At 41.0% G+C, this 20,660-nt stretch overlaps 1 protein-coding gene across 2 annotated transcripts in view; it reads left to right on the top strand.

Annotated features, from left to right (window-relative positions):
- The window catches only part of XRCC5 (X-ray repair cross complementing 5), a 48,109-nt gene extending 27,660 nt beyond the window's left edge, over positions 1-20,449 (top strand). For both annotated transcript variants that reach the window (XM_066611687.1, XM_066611686.1), the window contains exons 17-21: positions 10,845-10,954; positions 11,486-11,582; positions 12,466-12,533; positions 16,638-16,709; positions 17,681-20,449. In XM_066611687.1, coding sequence (XP_066467784.1) covers positions 10,845-10,954; positions 11,486-11,582; positions 12,466-12,533; positions 16,638-16,709; positions 17,681-17,695 — 362 coding nt within the window. In that variant the 3' untranslated portion in view covers positions 17,696-20,449. The remainder of the gene's footprint in view (positions 1-10,844; positions 10,955-11,485; positions 11,583-12,465; positions 12,534-16,637; positions 16,710-17,680) is intronic.
- The last annotated feature ends 211 nt before the right edge of the window (positions 20,450-20,660 follow it).

The following is a 20,660-nucleotide window of genomic DNA, read 5'->3' as shown; positions in this document are numbered from 1 at the left end:
GGATGCCATTTTTGGAATCAGCACCCCAGATATACCCAGGAATTGGTGTAACGTTTAAGGAAGCAAAATGTGTGTTGGCCTGTGTAATCGGAGACTATAGAGATGGAAGAGCCTACGTTTAAGGGCATACGGAAAGACTCTGTTGTACTTTGGCAACATTAATTAGAACATAATTTTAAAAATGTAGGACTTGGGCAGTTTGGTTTGGCTATTTATTATTCTTGATATTAGTGAGATTATATTAATTATGGTATGCAGGGGTGTGTATGTGTGTAACTGCGGTGTAGTTTTTTCTCACTATTTATCATTGTTTTGTCTTTTCATTAAACCATCCAGTGTACAGACTGCATTCAAATGACAGAAATTCTGTTCACTCAAAAAATAATACTTGGGGTCTATTTTTTCTAAGCATCAAGCTTGGTGAAGTACATTCTTAGGTGTAAATGGAACACAGAAACCACCACAGCTAATACAATAAATAATGCACTAGAATCATTGTCCTTGGAAGGCAGTGATGTATTTTAACACACAGTTATTAAAATCATCTCAGTAAATGAGAAAAAGAGACTGCTCAGTAGTTATCTTTCTAGTGTCTTATGTCTATGCTTGAATAGCTTGGACACTTAACACTGATTTACCTTCAGTCTGTGGAATGGATTATAATTACAGGGTAGATTGTGTGAGGTCTGATCCAAATACTTATTAAGTAAAAGATATTGGCAACAGTAAGTGTTCATGTTCAGCATATTCTTCTTTATACTTTATTTGGGGTGGAGAGTATTCACTCTAGTTTCCCTTCTAGAAGGATTTATGTTTTGTATTCCCTGTTTAATGCTGGAAATGTGAAAGGGAGAAAAACACTTTCCAGAAAAATTGGTTTTTCCTAAAAGTGTGTGTGCATAAACATCTGTATGCAAATATTTTTAAGATTATATGTAAACGGGGAAGAATGGAATTAGGTATTTAGGATGAAATCTTTCAGACGATGCTTTGGTTATAGCAGTTATCGATTCAGTGGAATGTACAGTACTCCTTTGTAGGTAGGTGGAGAATTTCGGGTAAAGGGTGTGATCCACAAATATGGGACCCTTTCTTTCCCTCCTGTGTGTGCTAGCTCAAGCAGGTGTGTGCTGGCTGAAACAGTCAGCTCTGAGCACACCTGCTGCCAGCATTGCTGTGTTCCTGGTTAAGAGGTTTAGCAAATGCTCTGAAATTTCAGAACCAATCTGGCTAGGAACAGGACAGTGCTTCTTTGTATGGCTTTGTTGAACAGTATCTGGCTTCTGGATTTGTTGCAACTCGGCTGCTTGAGCTAGTGCTTGCAGTGTAAAGGAAAGGGAAGGCTCCTGCATGATGCTTTTATGAGTCATGCTTTGAATTAGTATATTCATGATACCGAAGGAGGGAAAGAAATAAGACATGACAGTGCTTGTGGGGTTTTTTGGTTAGGCAGCAACTGAATTCCTAAAGCAAGAATAGATTTGAAAAGCCAATTCCTGACTTGTCCCCTATTTTTTAACCTATTTTTCAATCTAGAGTGGACCCTTCTAATCTCCCCAAAGATTTTTGTGATGCCCAGACTCTTATGAAGGCTACTGAGAAACCCGACTATGATAGTCATTGTTCTGGGATACTTTTCCTGGAACTCTTTGAAATTGGCACCAAGGCAGAAAGTCCACATGACCAAGTAAATGGGCTATTTTGTTGATTTGCTGACTTCTCATTTTTCTGGCAATCACTAGATTCCTAATAGGCTTACCTGCTAGGATTGGCATGTGCCAACTACTTGGGCATTAAAGCTCACCTGACCAGGTCAGAGGGCCCAGATTGGTTGCAAACCATGTGATTGGGTAAGCCTATGATAGCAACCCTAAGTTTTTTAAGGTTATGCACAAGGATGCCTGGTCTGCTGTTGAAAACAGCAATTGCTTTGCAAGAGATATAGTCACTCACTGTATTTTTTTATTTTCAGCATGTTTTTTATGCTCCTTGCAAATCCCCGCTTCTCTTTTTGCCAAGTGATCAGTGTCATACTTTCACCCCTTGCCCTTTTCCATCCATTGTTTTGTTTCCCAAGCCTTTTAATTAACCACTTGTATTTTCATTGCTTTACCAACTTGGCCTGATTTTACATAGGAGGAAGAGGGTTTGCCACACTTCTTAGGTCATTGTGTTCTGATATTGGCTAGTTTTAAAGAAACACGCGCACACCCCATATTTAGGGGATCTCTCTTAACTTGGAAGAGAGGCTTTCCTGAAGTAGCCTCTATCTGTCTGAGCTTCCAAGTTTTGGATGGTGGCAGCGAAAGCTGTCAGTTTTCCCAGTCTAATCTCAGTTCACCTAGTAAAAAAGTGTAGCAGAGAACAAGGGAGAAGGATACCATCGCTACTGTTCAGGCATGATATCCGTGTATTAGTGTTAAGAATAGTTATATACTTTTTTTCAACAAAAAGTAGTTTACAAAGCAGTTTCCATTGCTATACAAAATAAATAAAATGGTTCCCTGTCCCCAAAGGGCTCAGATTCTCCATTCCTTTCCTTCAGTTACTCTGGAATGTGATACTGCTAGACTTTCCTGCACTGTATATTGCAGAAAAGAAAACATTGACTGAACCTTCCATTTCATTGTGGTTTATATCTATAATAAGTGTGACAGCTGAAGATGATCCAAGTGGCCTGGTTATGTAATTCACAGCAAAAATTTCATAGAGGCTAGGTGGTTACCTTTAAAGAACTTCTGTACATGCACCTACAAAATAGCTGACTTCAGGAGCTTAGTCTGCTGAATGCTGACTGCAGAAGCACAGAATCTCATTTAATGTTCCAAGCCCGAGGAGAACTTGGGGAATTGGCATTCTGTTTGTCATGGAGCTGAGCTCTACACGTTGTACAAATTTGTATGCCAAGCTAGATATAAATGAACGTCAGCACTATTTATATCAAGTATTAGTAATAATATTGTATAAGTGGCAGTTAGACACACTATGCAGAATGGGGTATGAGTGAGTTGGCAGAGTCCTTGGGCTGCTTGGTTCCAGTGTACAAGTGGAAGATTGCGTTTATGAAGGTGCCTCCACATTTAAGAACTCCTCTTGCATGTTGAAGATTAGCACAATAGGCTGAAAGGGTTACCATAGCTCTCTGCCATGGTTTACTGCATGCAGGGAGCTTTCTGCATGAGCAATCATTCGGAAATATGACTGCCCACCTGCACTATGAAGTGGTACAGCCTGGGAACCCCACTGGCTCACTGTACCACCTAATTCTGAATAATGTGTAGTACACAAATGATGGTTTGTCAGGCAGCCTTTGACACCTAAGATCTCAGCTTTGCTCTGGGAGTGTAATCATTCATAAGTGGCTGAAAGGATCCACATATATCTGATGTCACAGGCCATGCACTTTGCTGATAACGCTGTTTTGTGTGTACAGTATGGGCAGCATTCATTTATAACAAGGCTTCCCTTTCTTCAGTGGCTTCCTGTTTCCACTTTCTTTCATGGTGGCAGAATTATGGCAGTTTTTCAGGTCTTCCTCTGAATCTATTACATAATGTGTCATCGCTTTTAAGCAATGGCAGCCTAATAAGAGTTGCTGACACCCTTTGTGAAGCATGCAGATATAGATGGCTGGAATCAAAATCTTTAATCCCACTGATCACTGGTGAGCTGCTTTATTTAACTGATCTATTAAAAAAAGTCTTAAAGCAACAACAAAACCTGATTAAGATCACTCAGTGCCAGAAATATTTTGCACCTGGCTGTGCATTTCAACCTTTATGTCTGTGCTCACATTGGTGAATTCTGGTGAGAAATGTCTTGTCCCATCATTCATGTTTCCTTGACGACCATGGGCACACCTGAGCAGGAATGTCTTCTGCACAAGTCACATTGTCATGAAAGGAAAGGGTGCCAGTATTAATGTTGCTTATATGCAACTCTCAATCGTTTCAGTATAACTTCTGAGCAGTGGTGTTCCTCACTACAGTGCCACCCCCACCTGGAGGTGCTGCCTTCTACACCTGCTGCCTAACACCCTCTGAGGCCTTCTTTGAACCTGGGAGGCTGCACATGGCTTTCCCGGTCCTCAGAAGTCCTTCTGGAGGCTGGGAATTATCATGTTTGGTTTTCAGCCAAAAACCATAAGTGACAATTTTTGGCCTCCAGAAGGGAGGAGACAGCCGGTGTGGTGGTGGTGGTGGGGAGAATGCTTCCCCAAGCACCTGGCATCCAGGACCATGTGCCCCCTGGATCCTCTGCCAGTTACACCCATGCTTCTGAGAACCCCCCAGTGGAACCTCATTTAGAAGTCTTCATTTAGATAGCCTTCTGTAGGCTATCATAACATCTGGGGAAAAGGTGCCCTTACAACAAATAGTTCCTGACCACTGAAAGAAGTGAGACATGGCTTATGTAGCCCCTTGTCCATGGAATGTGTACTCTAGAATCAATAGTGAAAGTCACTGGCAAATGTGCTGTTTTGCTGTTATCTCCCTGTTACTACTGGCAAATGTGCTGTTTCGGTGGCAGCTTGTTCACCATTTCTGAATTTCTCACTGTAATAAATGTCTAAGGAATCTAGCTTTTTGAACGACTGCAGCCTTCCGAAGGCCTTATAAGGCCTTTAGAAGCTATTCTGAGGGCCGTGGAGGCTGCGTTCAGCCTTCCCAGCCCTCTGAATGCCCCCTGGATATGACCAGAGCTCTGCTCTGCTCATGTTTAGAGGGCTACAGATTGCCCTTGATTGGGGCTCAACATGGGTCAGTGGACCCATGTTGAACCAAATCCGCAGATGAAAAATCTGCGGATGATCAGACACAACCTGTACATAAAAGCCTCCCTGTAGCCATTGAATCGCTGTATTTACACCATCGATTTTCTGAGAAAAAATATGAGAGATTGTTAAAGCATCATATCTCCCATTACTAGATCTTCAGGCTCAAGGATTTATGTTCCTTCCAAGTCAACTTTTTCAGACTGTTCTTGTGTGAGTCTTGTCAAGATTGTTCTGTATCAGTCGCACCCACCTCCCAATTTGGGACAGTGATTTGTCAGTGCTCATAAATCTGGTTTGGACATTTGGCAATTCATGCATTTGAGTTTAAAGACTATGTTGGCAAACAAATTTGTCTCCTTGAACAAGGAAATTTTTTGACATAGGTTGCGGTACCCCTATGAACTTCAACTCAGGCTGCTCAACATCCTAATTTGTGGATTAGTTGTAGAGCCAGTGGCAGCTGGTTTAATAAGAGTGTTGCTCTGCTACCATCCATCCTGATCTCAAAGCAATATGTCAATAAACTCAAGAGTGTATGCCATTTGGTATTCATATGATAAATGAACATACTTTTTAAAATGGTGCCCAAGATGCTCTGTTTTTATTAATCATCAGACCTTTGGCCTTGAACCATGTGTGTAGGATAATGGAATGCAGGGAGAAATTGGTTGTACACTTTCGCAGCTAGACCACGCTGTTCCTGTCTTGCTTACAGCTTCATTCACACTCCTGAGTGATGTCATTGCATGACATGGTGTGGGCAGGCATAGTACTTGAAAGCAGTCAGGGCTCTGAAATTAGTACATATATAGTCCTTATTAGCCTTTTGAGTGGCTCTTCTGCTCTGTTCAAACATGATCAATTCTATACAGAAGTCTGCAAATAGTGGGTGAATTTTTATTTTAAAATTGATAAAAAGATCTCACAATGGATTCAGGTGTGCACTTGCCTTTTTTTTTTACATTACTGGTTCCCAGAGTGAATACTGCTGTGCGCTGGCAAAGGCTTCCTCGTCACAGACGGTGCTTACTCTTCTGCCAGGGAGCCTCTGCAAAGTGTCTCTGTGCATCCCCATTCCTTGCCACATCTGGGCATGAAGCCTACTCGGGTGCTGGAAGCCAGAAGTGGCTGGACGCGGCAAAGAATGGGGGCACATGGAGGTGTTGTGCGGAAGCTCCCCATTGAACAGTAAACGCCGTTCACACAGGGGAGGGCTTTGGAAGGGTGCCAGATCCTACCCGCGTCTTACATTCCCTGTTTTACATTGTTTCTCATATTGAATTACACTGCCTTTTGCAATGATGCAAGTGGATTTTAGTTCCCTGAAGTGATTGCAAAAAGTGCCATCACTAAGCAAAAGTGGGTGATGGTCCGTGTTAAGATATTGCTAGTGTCATGGATGGAAAGCAGATTGTCGTAATGTGAGCGAGGTGGCCGGGGCGGGCGGGGAGAGGGGTTCAACGGTTTAGATAACACCTGAGAATCCTTTAAAACTTGCTAGAGCCTTTCTCTCAATAGACTTCTATTCTTCTTTCTTGGTGCCTGGGGTTTTAATTTAACACATCAGTGAAGAAGCACCACTCTACAAGTAGGGGGGAAAACAGCAGGGTTTAATTTTTATGAGTGCAATTTGTAAGAAATTGGAATATTTTATGAGAAAATCATTAACCATGAGAGGGGGAAATGAATTCACTTGCGAAGCTAAAATTGTAAAGTTTTCATTTAGGTGGTTGAGAGAGGGTGTGGTACCCATGCATGCATGCATCTAAATTGAGTTTTTCATTGGACTGGTGAGTCACTACTACTAAACATCTAGGGTAGCATCCAGAGTAACATTTGCATGAATAGGAGTGCATTCCATGGATTCAAGCTCCTTCAGCAAACAGAGAGATGCTTCTGCTTGCCTAAGGATCCTTTGTGTGAGCAGAATGTTCATTTCATTCACGAAGGGAGCTTGTGTTCACAGAGCATGCAACATTAATGGAAATGTTACTCTGATGCTCCCATAGTTAGTACCAACTATGTGCCTAGGTCCTCCAAGACACTTAGAACTTATATTTTTTCCTGAATGAGAATTAATGTGCCTTTGAATTAGGGTAATGGTTTTTCAAATTGGGGAACTGGGATTCCTCAGAGCTTATCAGAATGTGTTTAATGAGATTAGGAATGGTGGCCAAGCTTCCCTGAGAGATAGCTGTCCCATCAGGACTATTCTTCCCTTGCAATATGCAAGAGCTGAGTGATGGATGTTTATAAGGTACCCATTGAGTTCTCATAGGGTATTGCAAGGCCTAACAAGCCCACGTGAAACTGGTGGTGATACTCAGACTTGTGAAATCTTCTGCTGCATTGCTCAGAGGTTCCTTGGCAGACTAGTCTATTTGTAAAATATCCCACGTGGATAGAAACTTCAGAAATATACTCTAACCAGTTTGTGAAAAGTGGATGTAAAAATCAAATATTTCATAGTTGTCTGTGGGGAGCCAAGCGCATGGCAAAGTAGGTTGTTGTTCAGGCAAATGCCTAGATCTGATCTGGGAGCTCTTACCTGCAAGAGGGGGAGCTATGAGTGATGCTGGGTGGGGGGTGGGACTGGATGGAAATATATGGATAAATGTCACATGGATGAAATTGAAGGCTGAGTATGTATGTTTCAGATTTCATCCATGTGACAGCTTTTATCCAGGGATTTTCATCCAGTCTCACCCCATCCCAAACCTTTTATTCCAATAGTTGGCATCCTACAATATGAAAGACTTGCTAAATAGTATGGCAGACTCAGAGTTGAGAGCACTAATAGTGTCTTTAGTATTTGCAGGAGAGGTGCAATCTCCCAGGTGCTGAATGCATATCTTTCCTGTGCTGCAGCAGAGTTTAATGCTGATAGTCAAATTGATTCATTTGCGGAAACCTGTTTCGGCTCATGGATCGCCTTGCGTGGATTGGGGGGCAATCATGTCCATCCATATATCCATACAAGAGCATGTTTAATTAACCCAGTGCACGTTCTATTTATTGTTGCTATCATTTTTGTCAGCAAATGTGCCTTGAAAGCATGTTTTCCAAGTAATTTATGTTCCAAAGTATAGCAAGACCAGAAGTTACTCTAGTGTCGGGGAGAGATTAATAGGTTGCAATGTCTCCTTCAGTGATGATATTTTCTATTATCCATTAAGGGAAGTTATTAGAACAGTGACTCAATTTAAAGCATGTTGGTGACTTATTGTGAGTTGTAGATTACCTGGGCTATCATGGTCTTGTTATGTTCCTTACAGTCATATAACAAGGGGAAAATCGACCTATGCTAAAATGCGTCCTTAGAGTAATATTAGAGGCCTTAAAAAAATTGTCCTATTTTTGCCACCCTATTTGCAGAGGATTGTGAATGCTTTTCCCTCTGGGTCTTGCTGTCATGAAAGGCTGGGTCTGTAAACTAGTTCAGACATTACCTTCGAGAGCCATGCTGTGGTCCCCTGCTGTACCTGAAGCACCGTGTGGACAAGTGGGATTATGTGATGGCCAGCACCATGACTCAACATGATGCAGCCTGCATCAGCTTCCGGGGGCAAGGGAGTGGTGAATTTGGAGTGTCTTTTACCCTGAGTTTGCTGCCACCTCTCTCCAACCAACCATGGAAACAACCGCATTGATCTCCCTCCCACTTCTTCAAGAGAGAAGCAGATGATCCATTTCCTTATTGTGCTCTATTAGACAGTTTTCCCAAATTCAGAAGTATAAGACTTCTTATTTAAACAACTCAAGAGCGCCTTTCTTTGTGCAGTCCCTTTTAAATAAAACCCGTACTTCCAGGTTTGTCGAAACTGCATGATGGAGCTCAGTAAGGGGCTTTTTTTCAGTACATAATGGCAGACCCAACATGCCATCGGATGTCATCCCTTATGGCACTGTGCTTTAGCATTATCTACATTGTATAGCATATCCCACCTTTTCTGCAGTCTTTGATGACCTTGTGGATCCAATTGAGCATAACTGAGCTAGTGTGTTATAGTCTGACTCTCGAGGATCTTTCCCAACTCACCTTTATTAGGTTGGACTGTTTAAATCACCAAGAAAAAGGACAGTCTTAAATCAAGTTTTCAATTCATATTTTTCCTCAACAAGCTGCCATACCCGTAGGTTGCTATAGCAATTCAAAAACTTGTATTTGCAATTAAACAAAGTTTTTATATTACCAAGGAGCAAAATCCCTAATCCTTTGACCAGTAGCCCACATGCCCTCTATATTATCAAATTCCTATCTCTTTGGAGGAGTAGCTGTGAAATTAAGAATTTGTTTGACATGCTCTTTCCCCCAGTATATAAGGACACCTTTCAGTAACCACCTTTCCCTAGGTAACTAAACCTAAGAAAACCGCTAATGAAGACCAGTTGTTCAGAGTTTCTCAGGAGCAAGGGCTAGTAGCTACCAAGTACAGCAACATCTTTCTCTCTCTGTGAAGTTATAGGAAGGGGTCCATGTTGGTGTCATCAATATTCATAGTTTGCATGATGATACAGTTTGTGGCCTATTGTGTGGTATTTGTAGTACTTGACATCAGAAGTCACCTAGTATTTATTCTTGGTTTACATGGAAAGAAGGTTAGCATAGTCTGTATTAGAGGATCTTAGTTACTTTTAAGGGATTAAATAAATTATTTTAAATACAATCTCTTTGTATTTTTGTATATGTAAATTTGATGGTTTTATTATTGATTTTGTATTATATTTATGATGAATTTTGTTAGTCAGCTTGAGCTTTTATGGAAAGGTGGGATATAAATCTAATAAATAAATATTGCACTTGGATAACAAACCATATTACAGTACAAGCTTTGTAGCCTGGTGCTTTACTATTAAAAAATTGCGTCTCTAATCAGTGGCAATACAACTCCTCTTTCTCTTAACCACATAATTTCTGATAGCCATTCAGTATCCTTTCTTCAACATTTTCCAGCACTCGCAGAAGTCAAGTTTGTAAATTTGCAGCAGTAAAGTTTTTTTCATGTTGTACTTCTGCCTCTAATAATTATTAATTTGATGTGATTTTTATCCATCCTTTCCACCCACAAGGAAGTTGTGCAAGGCAGTTCACAATACACTTGGACCTCAATATCCACAGGGATCCATTCCCAGAACCTCTGTAGATACCGAAACCTGTGAATAAGTGAATCCGCGTGTCAGTCCAATATGACCTGTGGAAGTGACTTGAGATGTTCTCTGGTTATGTCCAGAGGTGTTCTGTGGCCCAGAGAGGCCATGTGCTGCCTCTGCGGGCTTCGGAAACGTCTCTGGAGGTGCCAGAAAAGCACTTCCGTTTATAAAAGCAGAAGTGCCTTTCTGACACCTTTCCGACACAGAAAACACCTGTGGGTGTTTGAGGCCCACAGAGACTGTGTGCAGCCTTTCCTGACCTTAGAAAGTCTTCCAGATGCAACCAGAGAACATCTCCAGTCGCATCCAGGAGTTCAGATCTGGCCCTCCACCACAGATTCAGAATCCATGGTGTCTTAAATTAATGGTTTCCGAATCCACGGACCAACAGGTCCGATCTGTATATAAACAAACAATAAAATGCACAGCCTCCTCAAGCTATAAAATTATTTTTAAAAAATTATCATATTACAGCATTATACAGTTATAAAACAAGACATTTAAAGCACTCAAAAACTGGAATTAAAGGGAAGCAAAATATTGGATCTTATCTAACATCCTCCAACTATGGCCATCAGCAAACAAAGGAGAGAAAAAAATTGTATTGTGTTGATGATAATTCAGCAGTTGGACATAATTAGGAGCTTTGAAAGAGGAAAAAACAGTCACAGGTTGATGTGAGATTTTGGCGTTGGCTCATCGGCAAATTACAATCTGAAGATGGAGGGGAAGCAGTATTGTGATGCTGGGGTCGCAGCTTTTGCTGTTGTTGAATTCATGACTTTCTCTCCGCCCGCTTCATGCCTAATGTCAGATTTTTAAGCAGTGTGGCAATATGTCACGTAATTTGCATGAGATACATGCGCATCATACCTTATGAATAATTCTTCTTGTGTCTGTGTTCTTTGTCTTCTAGTCAGTCAGCAGCTGATAAGCCACATTCACCAGTTTTTGGAAAGCAGGGGGCTGCTGTACTACATGAAGAGCATCAACTGCATAAAAGTTTTCAGAGAGAAAGCTATTGAGGTAACATAGATGTGAAAGCTGTTCTCAGTGCTGGAACTTGGGGTTTGCCCTGCATCTTCCTAGTTTTGAAAATGAGTGCGATTTGCCGGTATCAAAAGATGCACAGAATAAAATTTTTATGACCTGTTAGAGGTTTAAAGGGCAGCTCAGTGCTATATTTGTTTGGAGCCTTCAGAGTTTAGACCAGATTCTGCTGGGGGGTGGATTTCCAAATGTGGAAGGACAATACCTACAACCTGTTAGATGAAAAGGAATCTGTGACATCCTCAAATAACTTCTTGAATAAAGCAAATGACAAAAGAGACAGTGCTGCTTTGTGAAATGTCATTTCTTTCATGACTCACTGCATGTTAGAAGTTTGGTTCTAAGCGAGGCCGGATGAGTGTGCAGTGGTTTGAAATGTTTTTCTCCTCCCCCCCCCCGCTCCTATTCAGGCAGAATGCTATGATGAATTAAGGATATGATGTTGCTTTCGTGTCAAGTTAACTTTTAGTTCTCTATGTTATTCCTTTGTTGTCGCTGTTGTTTTAGCTGTCACAGGTGCAGTGCTTTAATGATTTTCTGGAGGCTCTGAAAAAAAAGGTGGAAGATAAAAACTTGACTGATTTCTGGGAGATTATAATACAAGGTATGTCAAACATTGTTTGTAATGCATGGAGAAAGGAGATGAGGATTGAAGTTTAGAGCCAAATTGGACATTTTGTGAGGGGAAAATTGTGCTTCTTTCCAGCATAATTAGTGGATTATTGCCCTGTGCAGAACCTATATTGAAACCCCCAATCTTTATTGTGCTTAAATATAATATAGTATAATTATTTATTGCAGGAGGGGGGTTCGGTTTCATACCAAATACTGTTGAAGTAGTATGTTTTACCAAATTGATACCTCAGGAGATAGAGAATTAAGCAATTTTGTGCTGTTTTAATAGTCTATGGAAAGCCAGAGCACTTCAAAAATCATGAGTTACGTTTACATACTTTTATGTTGGCAGCATCTGGGTGTTCCTGTGTGGCTGTCTTGGTTACTACCTTAAGGTACTTATGTTACCTTAAGGTACCTACCTAAGGTAGTACCCTACCTTAAACTGCTTTTGGTCCCCTTCTCTCCTTTACTCCTTGTCAAAACTTATCTCATGTACTCAGGCAACCTTTCATCATAGTTAGGGAAGAGCACATACAATGGTGTGCTGCCTTGTAGTGACAGTGACACAAACTTCACCTTTTCCTAGAATCCAAGGTTGGGATAGCATTCATCCTACCATGCACGAATATCAACTGATGGAGTTAATGCAGGTTCAACCACATAGGTGGTGGAGAAAAAGCCATGAAAATGAAGGTAGTGAAGAAGTGGACCTACTGCCTTTGGCAGAGGATCCAGGCCAATACAAGTGCCATTTGTGTTTTTGTATGTTCATTGGCCTTTAAGAGTGAATTACATTGTCCAGCAGATCAGCTTTTCTGATACTTGATCTCCTTTAATATTGTAATCCTGTGCCATTTGGTTGTTGTTAGATGGAATTTCCTTAATCAACAAAGAAGAAGCTGAAGGAAGCTCTCTCACAGTGGAGGATGCTAAAAAGGTATTGGTACAGAGTGCCTTTCTAGGCCAGAAATATGCTACTTGTGAATGTAGGTTTCATAGGCACAGAATCCTGTTGCGTTCAGTTGCATTGAAGGCCAGATAATGTTCATTTGGGTGTGCAAGTTCTTGGGTGGCAAAAATGGTAAACCTTACTGTTGATGTGTATGCAGATATAGATTCACAGTCCTACTAAACTGCTGTATAATTCTGTGCATGTTGAAATTACTTGGAAGCAAGTTCCATTATCCAGTGGGGCTTGTTCTCTAGTAAGCGTGTTTAAGGTTTGCAGCCCTTATGGCAGACACCTTAGCTATCTACAGCTGTTGTGCACTTCTCACTTGACATTATTCTCATCACACAATATATTTGCGTATTCATCCTACTCTCTTTTTTTAGGAGTAGTCCATTGTGGAACTAATCCCCTACAAGCTCCTCTTCCTAAGAGCTCAGTAGAGTAGGCATGCTGCTTCTCTTCAGTTGGCTTGTTGAGCCTTCTTCTTGGCCTCTTCTGATTTTCAGATCTTCATTGTTGAAGTGTGGAAACCTGGATGCTTGCTAAAGTAAAGAGCAGCATTTGCCATTAAAGAATTGTTCCAAATGCCAGCAATGGCAAGTATTTTTTTTTAAGGCCACAACTTTGCACATTTACAGAAAGATAGCTACAGTGGCCTTGTAGAGCATGGAGGTTAGTGGCATGTGATTAGGGGATTTGGGGAGGCAGTTGTCTCAAGTTTGATCAAGTCTAATCCCGTAGATCCTGAGACAGTACAGTATCATTGTCCAGAGCGAGGTTGCTCACCTCTCTCACACTGTCCTTTCTTTCCCCTTCCAACACTGCTTCCTCCTGTATCCAAGAAAATAGGGAGTTGATTCCTTTTCATTCATTATACCCACAAATGAGGAATCTGTTCAACACCTCTTTGGACCCAGGAAGATATGGGGAGTAACAGACAGGATTAACATGCTGCTATCATATTAGGTGCTCCATGTCACTCTCTGTCATTCCTCAGTCCTAAAGAGCTTGTATCATATGCATGTGCACTCTGTCTTCTCTGCAACATGTCTTCTTCCTTCTCCCTGCACCCCATTGACTACCCATGTGGCTTGACCTCTGTCTTCTGTCCTTCAAAGATTTATAGCTCTCTCAGATTAGAGTGCTTTGCCTGGAGCTGTCTGTGCATTGTATATTTGCCACTGAGGTGCTTTGCCAGCTCTAGGCAGAGTGAATTTAAAATTGTTGCTATAGGATATGGATCCACTGGACAGAAGGGCATGGGAGGAGAAATCTTGTTCAGTACAGTACAGGAGCAGCTGTGTGTGTGGAGGAAAGCCATGACCTTCCAGTTCCTTCCTCTTAGGCTGGAACTCCACATGAAACCGAATGAGATGATAGAATTCTGGTCTGTATCACTTCAGATTGCAAATGGGGAATGCTTCCCCTTTGTGCAAAACTTCTTCCAAGTTTTGTTTTGGTTTAATATGAAATAAAAAAGTGCAACAGCAAGGAGGATATGCTAAAATTATCTACCGCATGTGCTGGTTTACTCTGTGCAGGGTGCTTTTCCTTAGGGGAGCATGCAAAAATATATTATTTCTCACCTGTACTCTGAAGTGTATAGTTCAATCTACCTTCTCATTCCCAGCTTATTCTGTTGCAGGTGTAGACTAGACCTTAAAGCTGATTTATACAGGATGTGGGCCTATTGGAAAGCTTTTCATGTGTGCCTGGTCAAATTTCAGGGCATTTACCACACATGCTGGCACAGTTGTGTGTAATGTTCATACTAGCAGCATACTCACCCAGGCCACTGACTTGCTAAGTTAATGTGTGAATGAGGGCACAATCCTAACCAGGTCTGCTTAGTCCTATTTTGTTTAATGGGGCTTACTCTCAGGAAAGTGTGGTTAGGATTGCAGCCTGAGTCAGTATCATGTGGTCAGTGTGTTAAAATATGAGTGGGCATGCACAGACAGCTTCCATGGCCCATATCTTGCATAAATCAGACTGTAATCTCTTTCACTGAGAGTATAGTTCTCACTCAGGTAGTGTATTCTTGAAAGACCACAGGTGGCAAGTGGTCCTCATTAGAACACAAAGACATGATATTAAGAGAGCAGAGCTGCCAAACACGTTGTGTTACCGTCTTGAAGGAAGGTAATGGATTTCAGCACAACTATTACGTGTAATTTTGCTTCTGCATAAATGTAAAAACAGATCTTGTCAGGGGAAAAAAAATCAACTGCTCATACTCAGCACTTTCTTGATGAGAAATAAAAAGTTTAATTTTGTTGCTAAGCAATTTCTCATCTTCAGGGTCTTCAAGGCTCTGATGTGTTGTTTACATCTAATTTAGTGCCGGATGCCACTCTGGAGACCTTGGAGCAAATATGTAACTTTCAGAAATAGCATTTTACGTTAATTAACTATGTAAAATGGGATTTGTTCCAGGCTTTTGAACAAGGCTTTTAAACTGACAACTTGCTTTTGCATCGATATTGTCTGTATGATAATGGTGTTACACCCACAGTGAAAGGGAAGGAAGCACACAGGCGTGATGTGTTGAGATTGTGCAGTCAGCCCGTTGTGGATCTGCCCTGCCGCCTGCTACAAAGACCGTGACTTTCAAGCAGCCTTCAATGTTAACTTGTAGGATAGTGTTTGCCTGCCACTTAGGAAAGGCATGGCCTTTCAACATTGCAAGTGAAGCAGCCGTTGTATGTAAAGATGATTGTCAAAAACGTAATGTGCAAAGGCCCACTTTGGGATAGGCAGCCTACAGAGTACTGAAGGCCACAATAGAGTCCTATGAGAAGTAGGTTGCAGTTTGTACATATTTAGCAAAGTGTTTTTCCTACAGTTGATCCCACTTGCATTTGTGTGCTAAGTCTTATTTGTTTATATTGATTGCTCCCCTTATTTTAATTCCTTAGACTGCATTATAAAGGGGGAAAGAAGATGGTTTACTCAATGTGTTTCTGCCAGATTACCAAGAGTGTTTGAAAGTAAAATCTTTGATCAAAAGCCACAATTTTGAATTTTGCCATTAATTATTTAGTTGCACAGATTGTCGAGGGCTCCTGGTTCCAAGCTCTGGAAAACAAAAGAATATTTTTGAAGTGACTTGGCAGGAGCCAAAATGTCCTTTGTAATGGGAAAGGCAGCTCTTATTCCTATTGTGGTCTTCGAACAGCACTGAGTCGTGTTTTAAAGTGTTTGCATTCTTTTCATGAGCCAGATATTTGAGTAGTTTGAATATGATCTGAATAACATGTTCTAAACTTTAAGTGTGTCCTAATGTCATTTTAGCCTTTGTAGAATAGTCTTCTAAATCCTGATTCAAAACAATAGCATGGTAATGATATACAGCCAACATTTTGAACATACGAAGGGAATAGTCTTGGTGATATGATTGCATCTTCCCTGCAAGAAAATACTTAAATGCTGAGCAGATGCAGTATCCCTGAAACAGAAGCACTTCTTTAAGAAAGGACATCAGTATCTTTCGTGTGTGTGGGGGTGGGGTGGGGTGGGGGGGGCTGTGTTTTTAAAATAATGTGAAAGCTTGCTTGTTGGAATGCCACACTTGTAGTAAATCATTTGGTCAGGGAAGGTGGCCATGTGTGTGTTAACCACACATAAATTTACTCTCTCATTATCAGCAGTGGAAAGGGAAAATGATTTTTATGACCCTTAGCTAGGAATGACAGGAGAAAGTGAGGGGCCCTTTCTGAGAAATGTTTTTATTGCTGAAAGGAAATGAAAACTGTCATTATCTAAGCTATTAGACTTAATTTTGTTTGCTGAAATTTAACCCTTGCATAATTTGTCTATGGTAGGATCAGTGATCCTCAGGACATTTTATTTGGGGAATATATGCATCCCAAAAGATGTTTTTCATGACACAACATTTCCTACCCATTTAAAACCATATTATATAATATTTTTCCACCACTAAATGCTACAAAATATTGAAAAGAATGGCAGCTGTTGACAGAACTAGAAATTATCCTCCATGTACCTGCCTCTTTACCAAGTTCCATAACTTCAATAGCCTGAGGTTGCTTTTGAAAGTTGCATTATTCAAATGAATTGTTTTTGTAGTTCTTGGCTCCAAAAGAAAAACCAATGGACGTCTCCCCCGTGGCAGATGACAGTGGTGATGTTGATGATCTAGTAAGTATTTTAAAGAAATCCTCCAACATTATTAGAGTAACTGGATTGTATTGGGAAAATCTGGTCCTGGATGGTTTCAGTCAAGGAATAGTAAAATATTTTATCTCAACTTACTTGTAAGGTAGTCAAACTGTAGGGCAGGCCCCTGAGAAGCTATCTTCGACTGAGATCATTGGCCCAATAGCTCAGTATTGTCAACAGTGACTGGCAGCAGCTCTCCAGGTTTTCAGATATGATTTTTTTTTCTCTGTTCTACATGGAAGTAAAGCTTGGGACCCTATCCATGCAAAGCAGGTGTTGTAGCACTATGCCACAGCCTGTTATCAGGAGCCATGTACGCTACCTGGACCAGGGATGGGGAGAATTCTGTAAAAGACAGAGTCACTTTTCTTCTGGCAGCCGTAGTTTAGTTATTGTAGCCACCCAAACTACTATGCTAACCACAGGAACTTTTGATCACAGCAACTTCCTCTCTCCCTCTTCTCTGGCTAGCTTCTTTTTAGTAGAGGGTCTGAGGATCGCATCTACTGTGATAAGAAATGTGTTGTTGCATTTCCGTCTTAATATTTTTTCTTTTCAAGTAACAGATTGGGATCAGGGGACCCAACCCTTTCTCCTCCTACTCACACCATTTTCCCCAATGAAAATCATGTTCCCCTCAAACCAGTTTGTCCCAGGAGGGAAGCTGCTATATGTGCTTGCTTGTTTTTCCTCTTAGGTCAAACATTTGGGGTAAATGCTGTTTTTCATTGAAAGATGGTGCATAGAAGTGTGTGTGGAATTGAGGAAGAGTTCATTTAAACATCTGTATCTTACAACTAAGCACTGTCACATATTTTATCACTAAATCTGCCTCAAGTATTAAGAGGCTGCCCAGATTTACCTTTAATAACCACCACCCATAGCCATCAAGCACAAGTTTTTCCTGAAATCTATAATTCCTTTTCTAAATGTTTTTGTTTTTTCTGCAGCTGGACATGATTTAAGTGCTTGGGTCTGAAGATGTCTTTGGAGATTCAAGGAGAACCAGAAAGGTGTGGTCAAGGAAGTCTTCTTTATGCTCAATCCCAAAGAGACACTACCACCCCAAAGAAACTGCCAGTCTGATGGAAATCTTTGTTTCATGCTGTTTGCTACGATCCATAGTATTTTCCCTTCTAAATCTTATTTTCATATGGTGGATTTGCATTCCCTGGTACCACTGCAGCCTCACACCTATTTTTGCAATATGTCAGTCTATGTTATATTCACGAGGAATTTTGATAGGTTTAACTTCACTGGTGTATATTGCCTGGGGAAGGAGTGCTGTCAGAGTGAAATCCTAATGGAATTCATTTCTAGACATGTGTGCATACCTTTTGACATGCTTAAAGCAATTGTGTGTTTTCATGATCACTATAAATACTTGAAAGAGAAATGAGGAATTTAAAAGTCCATCCCAAAGATGTGTGCCCAGAAGCTGCAACCTAGCAAAGTCCCTAGCATTACAAATATTTGTCTGTAGTAACTCATGGTTTGATTACTTTGATGTCCTTTCCAACTTGGCAGCCTCCAGACAAGGCACAAACCAAGTTTTAGTCTTGGGGTTTGTTGTCAATTTGGAGGATACCCCTATAGTGTCTAGAAGCTACTGCTGTTCCTGTTACCCTGTTCCTCTACAGGTTTCATTAAGCTTCCTTTGCTTGTCTGCTGTAGCCGGAAGAACTCTAGTGTTGTCCAACAGCAAGTGAGAAAAAGGTGGATGAAAGGATCAATAGAGAAGAAAGCAATGGCTGCATCCTGTCCCATGACCGGAGAGCATTTAAAGTTTCAAGCATGTTCTCTGCTGAATATTAAGTACTCCTGCTCCAGGGATGGCTGAACCAAAGCTGCCATCTGACACCACCACCTGATGCTATCTGAGAAAAGGGGAAAAAACAGAGCTACTTACCTCACTCCTTCCTGCACAATCCTCTTGACAAAACAGGAAGTGCAGCTTATGCTGGGAACGTCCAGCATGTCCTGCATTTTCTGTTTTATTGAAAGGGATTAAGGAAGGAGCCAGCTGAATAGCTCCTTCCCCACTACCTCACCCTGCTCCTTCCTGGCACAGACTCTTTCAGTTTAAAGGGACCATGGGAAGAAGGAATGAGGTGAGTGAGCAGCTCATGGCTGCCTGCACATTTTTTTCCAGTGTGGGCAGCAGCAACCTGTTACCCTATCCACTCACCTCTCTCTTTCTTCTTGTGGTCTCTTTAGGTTTAAAGGGACCACATAAGGAAGGAGCAAGATGAGTGGGTAGGGAAGTGGATGATTAGTTTTCCAGCTCACTCTTCCCCCCCCCCCCCCGCTAACATGAGCTGCATCACTGGTTATGGTAACAATAAGTTGCTACTATAATTTTCTTTTGATGTTACCTCCCCTTCTCCATAACTTCTCATTTTAACATTCTGGGTTGCTTTTGAAGAGCTGCCCTTTTTGTCTTTCCCCTACAGGGTCATTACCCTTAGCTGTTTTTGGTCCCTATCTTTTCCAAAAATAACTTAAAGGTCTCCGGATCCAACTTGTCCCTAATGCTGAAACCATGAAGTTTGTAGATTGAAGCCAGTGGAATGCAGAACAGTTTGTTGTACTTCTTTTTGTACTAAAAAATTCACAATATTGTTAGTATGAGGGCAAATGTAAAAAAATTAAATAAAATTAAATGCGGAAATATATTTGCTAAGAACATTAGCTTGTAGTTTTATGCTTTGTGTAAGATGACTTCTTATTTGAAAACAGGGGTATCTTTTTTCCTAGCCACAAGAACGACCGATTGCAAATCTAGATTTTCCCAACCAGATAGAAGAGGAAAGCAAGAATTACTTTGCAAAAGAGGCACCTGTCCCCACAGGGAAGGAGGGAGAAATATTTCCTTTCATCTAGCTGCTGCTGTTTGGTTTTGTGTGATGGTTGTTTTGTCATCCATGCCACACTGCTAAGCCCATCCCAATGCTGATCTTTAATACCCTGAACTTGTACAGTTGATGTCTGGCTTGCAGGTGTCCAGTGTGCTTATCCACCTACACAGACTCAGTGTGCTTATCCCCTGTAAAAGCACCACAACCCCTGGAGAAAGCTGATGTCTGGAAGCATCTGTAGTTTTCTTTCGCTGTTTTCCTGTGCACCTGAATTCAAACCACAGTGTAAAAAAAAACACAAAAAAAACAGTTACCAAAGGCTGTTGGACTCAGACCTGACTATTGACCAGAATCCTAAAGCACAGTCCTATGCATGTCTTCTCAGAAATGGAATTCTGCTGTGATCAATACAGTTTATTCCCAGGAGTGAGTGCATAGGATTGCAGCCTTAACGCTCCAATATTTTATTTACTTATTTGCATGGTTCTAGTAGCAACAAATCAGTTTATTTTACATTCCTGCTGGCTGTTTTTTATGCTAGGGCTGTTCACCAATTAAAGAAATATTAGCGGAACTTTTAATCAAGTTCAAATTTCAAGTTCAAAAGAAATGAAACCTGTTTTCTTTGTTTCTAGATGATAACCACATGCATCTCATCAGCCTCTGTCTTAGAAGAGGCATTCCCAGTGGGGTGGAAGAAAAGGGGCAGTGCCTGCTTCCTACAGCTTTTCTAAGTACTTAAAATAAAAATATTTATTTTTGTACATCTGCTATCCAATTGATCATGGGACTTTTAAAAATGCTTTTAACAGATTGATCAAACTGATTAAGCAACTAAACTTTGCAACCCTGTTGAATCGTTACCGTTATTAAACCTCTTTTTGTTTTATGGTAATTTCTTCCCTTTCTGTAACTCTTCTGGGCTTCTTGCCTGAGAGTCTTACCTGTGCTAGAATCTGAAAACACAGATCAACTTTCTTTCCAGTACTCTTAGATGACATGTTAGGTGATAAGGCTCTCTCACAAAAGGCACAGTGATGAAAAAGCCAGTAAAACCAGTACCAACTGAGAC

Source organism: Tiliqua scincoides, chromosome 1, assembly GCF_035046505.1.
Source record: "Tiliqua scincoides isolate rTilSci1 chromosome 1, rTilSci1.hap2, whole genome shotgun sequence".
Lineage (NCBI taxonomy): Eukaryota > Metazoa > Chordata > Lepidosauria > Squamata > Scincidae > Tiliqua > Tiliqua scincoides.
The sequence above is the reverse complement of the archived record's forward strand: the minus strand, read 5'-3'. Positions and strand labels throughout refer to the sequence as shown.